Raw genomic sequence first — 9018 nt, 5'->3', positions numbered from 1 at the left:
GTATTATTTGTTTCACAGGTACAGGTCTGTGATTCATCAGTCTTATATAATATCCAGTGCTCATTACAATACATACTCTTCCCGATGTCCATCACCCAGATACCCCACCCCTCCACCCCCCACCCCTCCAGCAACCCTCAGTTTGTTTCCTATGATTAAGAGTCTCTTATGGTTTGTCTCCCTCTCTGGTTTCATCTTGTTTCATTTTTTCGTATCTTCCCCTATGATCCTCTGCCTTATTTCTTAAATTCCACATATGAGTGAGATCATAGGATAATTGTCTTTCTCTGATTGACTTATTTCACTTAGCATAATACCCTCCAGTTCCATCCATGTCATTGCAAACAGCAAGATTTCATTTTTTTGATGGCTGAGTAGTATTTCATTGTATGTATATATATATATATATATATATATATATATATATATATATATACACACCACATCTTCTTTATCCATTCATCTGTCGATGGACATCTGGGCTCTTTCCGTAGTTTGGCTATTATGGACATTGCTGCTATAAACATTGGGGTGCAGGTGCCCCTTTGGATCACTGCATTTGTATCTTTGGGGAAATACCCAGTAGTGCAATTGCTGGGTTATAGGGTAGCTTTATTTTCAACTTTTTGAGGAACCTCCATACTGTTTTCCAGAGTGGCCGCACCAGCTTGCATTCCCACCAACAGTGTAGGAGGGTTCCCCTTTCTTTGCATCCTCACCAACATCTGTCATTTCCTGATTTGTTAATTTTAGCCATTCTGACTGGTGTGAGGTGGAATCTCATTGTGGTTTTGATTTGTATTTCCCTAGTGCCAAGTGATGTTGAGCACTTTTTCATGTGTCTGTTGGCCATTTGTGTCTTCTTTGGAGAAATGTCTGTTCATGTCTTCTGCCCATTTCTTGATTGGATTATTTGTTCTTTGGGTGTTGAGTTTGATAAGTTCTTTATAGATTTTGGATATTAGCCCTTTATCTGAGATGTCATTTGCAAGTATCTTCTCCCATTCTGTTGGTTGTCTTTGATTTTGTCGACTGTTTCCTTTGCTGTGCAAAAGCTTTTTATCTTTATGAAGTCCCAAGAGTTCGTTTTTGCCTTTGTTTCCCTTGCCTTTGGAGATGTGTCTAGCAAGAAGTTGCTGCAGCTGAGGTCACAGAGCTTGCTGCCTGTGTTCTCCTCTAGGATTTTGATAGATTCATGTCTCACATTTAGGTCTTTCATCCATTTTGAGTCTATTTTTGTGTGTGGTATAAGGAAATGGTCCAGTTTCATTCTTCTGCATGTGGCCGTCCAATTTTCCCAACACCAATTTTTGAAGAGACTCTTTTTTCCATTGGATATTCTTTCCTGCTTTGTTGAAGATTAGTTGACCATAGAGTTGAGGGTCCATTTCTGGGTTTTCTATTCTGTTCCATTGATCTATGTGTCTGTTTTTTGTGCCAATACCATACTGTCTTGATGATACGGCTTTGTAATAGAGCTTAATGTCTGGAATTATGATGCCACCAGTTTTGGATTTCTTTTTCAACATTCCTCTGGCTATTTGGAGTCTTTTCTGGTTCCGTACAAATTTTAGGATGATTTCTTCCATTCCTTTGAAAAAAGTTGATGGTATTTTTTTTTTAAATATTTTATTTATTCATTTATTTGAGAGAAAGAGAGAGAGAGAGAAACAGCATGAGAGGGGAGAGGGTCAGAGGGAGAAGCAGGCTCCCTGCTGAGCCGGGAGCCCGATGTGGGACTCGATCCCAGGACCCTGGGATCATGACCTGAGCCGAAGGCAGTCGCTTAACCAACTGAGCCACCCAGGTGCCCCAAAAGTTGATGGTATTTTGATAGGAATTGCATTAAATGTGTAGATTGCTCTAGGTAGCATAGACATTTTCACAATATTTGTTCTTCCAATCCATGAGCATGGAACGTTTTTCCATTTCTTTGTGTCTTCCTCAGTTTCTTTCATGAGTAGTCTGTAGTTTTTTGAGTATAGATCCTTTGCCTCTTTGGTTGGGTTTATTCCTAGGTATTTTATGGTTTTGGGTGCAATTGTAAATGGGATCGACTCCTTAAGGGAACAATATTTCCTAAATAGGAACTAGTTGGCACAAAGGCAGGAATGACCTTAGTGCAACTGAGGAATAAAAGTTCATTGAGGCTGAGACATAGTAAACCAAGGGGAGAGTGTTATAAATGGAAAGCAGAGAAGTGGGCAGGGCCAGATCAACAAGGTGTGTGAGCCAGGATAAAGTATTTGGATTTTATTGTGATTGTGATGGGAAGCTTCAATTAAGGAGGACAGTGATATTATTTGATTTACATTTTTAAAAGTTGTTCTTTGCTGCTGTGTAGTTTATGGATTATAGGGAAGCCAAAGTAGAAATAGGGAGACCAACCGGGAAACTCTTAATGGTGGTCTGGACAGGAGATGAAGGTACTATGGACCAGGGGGATAATGGAAAGAAGTGGCAGATTTAGGATATGCTTTGGAGGAAGACCTATCAGGATTTCTGGTGGATTGGCTGGAAGAAGGGGAAGTGATAAGACAAAGAGAGAAATCAAAGATAACTCCAAGATTTTTGGTTTAATCCAACTAAGTTCCTGGTGGTAGTATATACTGAGACAGGAAAACTGGCAGAGAAGCAATTTTGAAAATAAAAATGAAACAGCTTTGTTTGGGCCATGTTAAGTTAGAGATGCTCATTAGATCTCCAAGGAGAACTATGTAGACGGTTTGTTGTGCAGGTCTGGAAATCTGGGGAGACATCAATGCAGATGATACAGGCTTGGGGGTCTTGGGCAGACAGTTGAGATTTAAAGCCAGGAGACTGGTTGAGATCACCTCTAGGCTGTGTGGGACAGATAAAAAGAGGGACCCTAGAACAAAGCAGGGGCACTCTAACATTAAGTTATGCAGTAGAAAAGTCAAAGGGGTCTGAGAAGGAATGATCATCGAGGAGAAAAGCCAGAAAGTGTATTGTCAAGGAAGCCAAGAGAATAAAATAATTTGAGGAGAGAATGGTCAACTGTTCTCAGTGTAAACAAGAGTCAAATAAAGTCAAAGCAATAAAGTTGTTCGTGGATTAGGCAACAAGTGGGTCATTAACATTAACCTGAGCAGTCTCATTGGAGTAGGTGAGGAGGCTTTTTTTTTTTTTTTTTTGAGAAGGAGGCTTGATTGCTTGATTGGAGTGGCCTAAGAAGAAAAGGCAAGGCAAGACAGTGAAGCACCCCAGATGTAAAAGCCATTTTGGACAAAGAAAGAGCAGAGAAGAGAAAGCAGACCAGGCAAGGGAAACAGGGTAGCTGCAGAGAGTGCGGAGTGCCTCTCCGAGCGCTGCGGTATTAGGGTGAGGTGAGCGCGGTAGCCCCCGCTGCACATGTGCGCCTCTAGCGCCCTTCCCCTGCTCCGGCGTGGCGCACAGTGGGTGCTTCGGGTTCTGCCACATGAAAACAATGGACAAAGAAGAGAAAGGGGAAGAAGTTAAGCATATTCATAAGATAGGGAGCTATAAAGTTGGATCATGGACTTTAAGTTAGATTTTGATGGAAATGAGGATCTAGAAATGGTTGATAGTAAGAAGGTGAGAGGAGCCAATGGGCTGGAGATCTTGATGGAGTAAAAGAATTAATGGAATATGAATGTAAGAGAGCTGAATAGACAGGGATTAGTGGCCAGGCAGGGTAAGCAGAGCAGTTATGTGTGGGAGCTGCTAAATTAGAGACATTATTATGTCTCACCCATTGCTTATTTACTTTTGAGCAATTAAGCTCTCTAGGGTCTTATCCCAGTCATATCATAAGCTGCAGGGGAGCATGCAAGCCTTTGAATAACCCATCTAGCTGAACAGATTGAGAGTGTCTTACATGATTAGGCAAAAAATTCCACAGGAGAATTCCAATGTAGAAGGCTTTAGCATGTGACATTAATAAGCAGCTTTAAACTAAATTAACTTTTGAATAATAAAAAAAGAAACAAATATCACTTTAAATGGGAAAAAAGAAAACCTGTTTCCTTTCTCTATTTACAACACACTTTTTTTAGGATTTTTTTTTCATTTTTAAGTAATCTCTACATCCAACGTGGGGCTCAACCCACAACCCCAAGATGAAGAGTCACATGCTTTACTGACTGAGCTGGCAGGTGCCCCTACGTATAACATTTCTAACACCTAATGTGTGGGGTTTTATTCTATACCAAGTGATTTGCCAATTCTCTGGACTCCAATTGGGTGTCCTACAATTAAATTCAATTCTGATACTAACTACCTGGAGTTAGTGCAGACCCTCCAAGTTCAGGGCTCAGTCCTACAGGATTGCCCTCCCACCCCCCAACTTCGGACACCAGTCACAAGTTCCAGGTTGTCACCTTTGCTTTGGACCAACTGGCTATAGTTCCCACAACACCCTCCTCAGGTTTGATAATTCGCTGTAACAGCTCACAGAACTTAGGGAAACACTTTACTTACCATGACTGGTTTGTTATAAAAGATGCAACTCAGGAGCAGCCAAGTGGAAGGGATGCATAGGGCAAGATATGGGGGAAGGGGAACAGGATCTTCCCTGTTCTCTTCTGGCACATCATCCTTCTAGTATCTTGATGTGTTCACTGACCTGGAAGCTCTCCAAATCTCATAGTTTAGGTTTTTTATGGAGGTTCTATTACATAGCCAGGATTGATGAAATCAGTGACCATTAGTGATTAACTGTTCCAGCCTTTCTTCCCTCCTGGAGGTGGGGGGATGGTCAGCCTGAAAATTGCAACTTTCTAATCATGCCATGATCTTTCTGGAGATTAGACTCCATTCTAAAACTATCTAGTGACCCCCAACCAGTTGCCTCATTAGCATACAGACACTCTTATCCCTGTGGCTGTTCCAAGGGTCTTAGAAGCTTTGACGTCAGGAATCAGGGTCAAAGATTAAATATTAGAACAAAAGATGCTCCTAGCACCCTTTCAGTCAGGAAATTACAAGGGTCTTAGGAACTCTGTGTCAGGACCTTGGTACAGAGACCAATATTATATTTATTATGCCACATAGTTTTATCACCCTACGTTGGTCAAAGTATTTCCCATGTTGTCTGAAAATAAAGCACCTGTGTCTGGAAAGATGGAAAGTGTGTGCTTTGCTATGTTTGTCTGGAAATATTTAAATGCATCGTTATCAATAGTGATTAATAATGTATTAGTTGTAGGTACTACTATTTTGCTGCACTATGGACACACACACAATAAAAAACAGAACATGTCTAGAATGGAAACATATTACACCATATAATACTTTATGAAACATTTTACATTAACTCATTTGAAAATATTTGCTGCACCTTTTCAAACGATCTGGAAGAAAGCACTCCATTCATGCTTGGGTAGCTCTCCCAGCAAGGTCAATTGCATTATTCCGTTTCTTTCCTTATTTAAACAATATTAAAGTTTTCTCTCTTCCTCCCAGGGTAAAACGCCTGAACCTCAAAACCTGTGAATGCTAGCAGAATGGTGGGACTTCCCAGCTGTGACTTTTTTTTTTTTTTTTTTAAGATTTATTTATTTTAGAGAGAGGGAGAATAGCTCACACCACCCGGAGATCACAGACCTAAGCCGGAGATCCAGAGTCCCACGCTTAACTGACTGAGCCACCCAGGCGCCCCCGGAGCTGTGATTTTTGAGTTTAAATAATGACGTGGTGCCTGGAAGTCAATTTGAAGTCCACGTCCTGTTTATCTGTGACCTTATTATTATTATTATTATTATTATTTTATGAAACAGACGCATTAATGTTGATTCACTTTATATGACTATTATCAGAATAGGACTTAATATTCCTTAGGGGAATGGGCCACGCAAGGGCTTTAGAAAGAGAAAGTGTAACATGTTAGTGACATCAGTCAATTAAATATTGATGCTATGGTCCAAAAAGGACAACCCTAAACTTCTCTTGCCAACTCAAATTCCAGTTTCTTCCCTATTCTTTCTTCTGATTCTTTACTTTCTCTTTGGCTGAAATTAGAAGCAAGGGAGCAAAGAAACCGACGGTTGAACAAAGAGGAGGGAAGCCCAACAGGCAGGTTAATCGTGTCTGCGATTCTATCCTTTGCTTTCACCCAGGGTCTAAGCGCTCCCAGCAGAAATGAGGATCCTGTCCAGGCTAGGTCAAGACCAGGGTCATGGTGACAAATTTTACAAAGCAGCCTGAGCTGCTGCCTCAGGTACCCACCCCCCGAACCCCTCCTCCCGCCGAGGTCAGGGACATCCCCAGGCCCGGCCCTGGTCTCCCCACCCGCCTCCCCGGCGGGCTCGCGGCCGGCGCGCGGGCACGGCCTCTGACGGAGCGCGGGCGTGCGCTCGGCCGCCGCGGCGTCCCCTTGCCCGCCGGAAGGAGCGGCGGCGCCAGCGTCCTGCCGCCTGTCCGTCACGCAGCCGCCCACGCCGCCGCCGCTTCCGATTGGTCGCAGTTCCGGGCCAGGCCCCTTGAGGCCCCGCCCCTCGCGGATGGACAGACCGGGAGGGCGTGGCGGCGGCGGGCGGGTCCGCCCAGCTGTCAGTTACGGGGGCGGCCCGGCCGGCGGGCGGGCGCTCGCAGGCTACCTCGTCGCTCGCTGGCGCGCGCTGCTTCTCACCGCCTGTGGGGAAGTCGGGGCCGCCCGAGCGGCTCCCGCCACCGTCTAGCCCCGACCTCCTCCCCCGTCCCTTCCCGACTCCGTCTCTCCCGCTCGCGCTCCTCGGAGTAGTGAGTGGTCCCGCGTAGGGTCCGGAGAGTCACCGCGGCGGCCCGGGTGGTGTTTAAACCATGTTTAGGAGGATTTTGCAGAGGGTAAGAGAGTGAAACCGTCTTTCCGGCAGCACGTGAGCCGGAGAGCCCGAGCCGGGGCTGCGGGCGCCGCCGCCGCGCTGAGGAGCCGAGGCGGCGGCCCGGGTGCCGCTCCTTAGCGCGGGCTCCTTCCTTCTGTAGGCCCCGCAGCCCGGGAGGTGGTTAGGCCTCGGCCGTCCGGCCCGGGGGCGGGCCGCGGGGGCAGGGAGGGCGGGTGGGGCAGGCAGGCCGGAGCCCGCGCGGGCGCCGAGTCCCCGGGCGGCCCCGCGCGCCCAGGCCCGGCGTCGTGCTCCCGCGCGGGGCTGTCAGTGAGACGGGCGGCGGGGCGGGAGGGTGTGGTGCCGGCGCGTTCCTTCCAGCTCCGGGAATGGCAGTGCAAATGGAGAGTTAGTGCCTCCAGCCGGGTGGAGAGCGCCCCGTGGGAGATTGCGGGAGGCTTGCTCAGCCTCTCCCCCCTCCCCGCCCACCGCGCCCCCCAACTTTGCTCGCACCTGCCACATTCGGCTGCGGTTTTGCAGGGTAATGTGGTGAAACCCGGCCTAGCTCGGGCCCAATCGTGGTACCGACACTTACTGGCAAAATCAGCAGAGAAGGAAGATATTACTCACTGTTGGAAACTTTTTTTCCCCCCAATTAAAAATGCGTTTCGCCCTTTCAGCCCAGTACCTTTTTTGAGCTCTCCAAGAATAAATTCGCAGTAAGCTTTATCCAGTGACAGACACTTAACTCCTTCACTTTCTGCCAGTGCTATCCCTATTCGATAGCTGGAAAAACCTTAAGATATAAAGACAAGAGCATTGGAAAGCTGTATGTGTATTGTTTAGAAATCAGTTCCTAGGATAATAGAGTATCATTTCCTACAAGAGTTGCTGTACTCAAGTTTTTGTTTTGGGTAGCCTTTTATTTTTTAACTGAGAGGGTGCAACAAAATGTAAATGATTGAAAAGTTGGGCCAAACTCAGTTGGTTACTGAGGGAGTAGAATAACCAGTTCAAAGGACAAAAGAAATTAGTGAATTTGTAGTATTCAGTCAAGGAATGTGCCAAAGACAGTTGAGTCATCCACTGTATAGAAAGGGAGTGTTCTTGGATCCTGCATAGCTTTGTGAAATGTTCAAGTCAGGTGAAACTTGGTCATATATCAGGGGGAGAAATAGTTAACTTTTGTGTCTACCACCCTGTATTGACATCTGATGATTTTTTGCAGTGGTTTTTTAAAATCTCGATAAGCTGATGATTTTGGCAATAGCAGGGGCATGCCCTTTACTCTTGCCGTCAGTTCCTGTGTTCAACAGTAAAGACATCTGTGCATGATTTACTTGTTGTACTTGGAGATTTTCCTTCTATCGGACCTGGAGGAACTGATTACCTCATGCCTCAGACTGTGTTTCTGTCATAGTTCCACATCTGAAAATTAGTTTGCCTATGGTTTGCTTTAAAGTTTACGAATAAAATAAAGTGTTTACTGACTTAAGCGTAGCTTCTGGTAGGGGTGCCTGGCTGGCTCAGTCCCGGGAGCATGCGACTCTTGACCTTGGGGTCATGAGTTCAATCCTCATGTTGGGTGTAGAGATTATTAAAAAAAAACAAAACAACAACAACAAAAAACTTTGAAAAAAAGAATAGCTTCTGGTAGTTATAGATTAATTTTCAGAAATACGGGATGCTTTCCAGTACTCTTGGTTTAATGTTGTTAAGCATTACCATTGTATAAGGATCATTTTTATATAAAGACCATGTGCATACACAACTGTTACAGAAGTTTCTATTGAAATTGCAAAATTGAAATTCTGATTATTGCTGAGATGTGATGTGGGATCATCACATATGAATAAGTCACTTGACAACTGACTTTCTTAACCAAGGTACTATTGACGTGTGTGACTGGATAATTCTTTGTTGTTGGTGGGGGGGCTGTTCTTTTGCATTCTAAGATGTTCAGCAGCATCCCTCTGGCTTCTACTCACTTCATGCCAGTACACCCCCTCCCCCATCCCTTTCCTCTTTTGTGACAACCAAAATTATCTTCATGCTTTACCATATGTTTCCTAAGGACAAAATTGCCCCTGATTGAGAACCACTGTGTTAAATGTGTATACTCTTTTAATAGGAAAATTTGAATTGTTTCTCACAGTTACTTTTATAACCCTGTGTATTTATAGTGAGTGTCAGGAAACACCAAACTTATGCAAGGGACTGGGAAACAGTTAAGAAGGTA

At 44.9% G+C, this 9018-nt stretch overlaps 1 protein-coding gene across 2 annotated transcripts in view; it reads left to right on the top strand.

The window, feature by feature from the left end:
• The first annotated feature begins 6539 nt into the window (after window positions 1-6539).
• EEA1 (early endosome antigen 1) overlaps window positions 6540-9018 on the top strand; it is a 127018-nt gene continuing 124539 nt past the window's right edge. For both annotated transcript variants that reach the window (XM_078076408.1, XM_078076407.1), the window contains exon 1: window positions 6540-6804. In XM_078076408.1, coding sequence (XP_077932534.1) covers window positions 6781-6804 — 24 coding nt within the window. In that variant the 5' untranslated portion in view covers window positions 6540-6780. The remainder of the gene's footprint in view (window positions 6805-9018) is intronic.

The sequence above is a fragment of the Halichoerus grypus genome, chromosome 6 (assembly GCF_964656455.1).
Source record: "Halichoerus grypus chromosome 6, mHalGry1.hap1.1, whole genome shotgun sequence".
In the NCBI taxonomy this organism is placed as follows: domain Eukaryota; kingdom Metazoa; phylum Chordata; class Mammalia; order Carnivora; family Phocidae; genus Halichoerus; species Halichoerus grypus.
The sequence above is the reverse complement of the archived record's forward strand: the minus strand, read 5'-3'. Positions and strand labels throughout refer to the sequence as shown.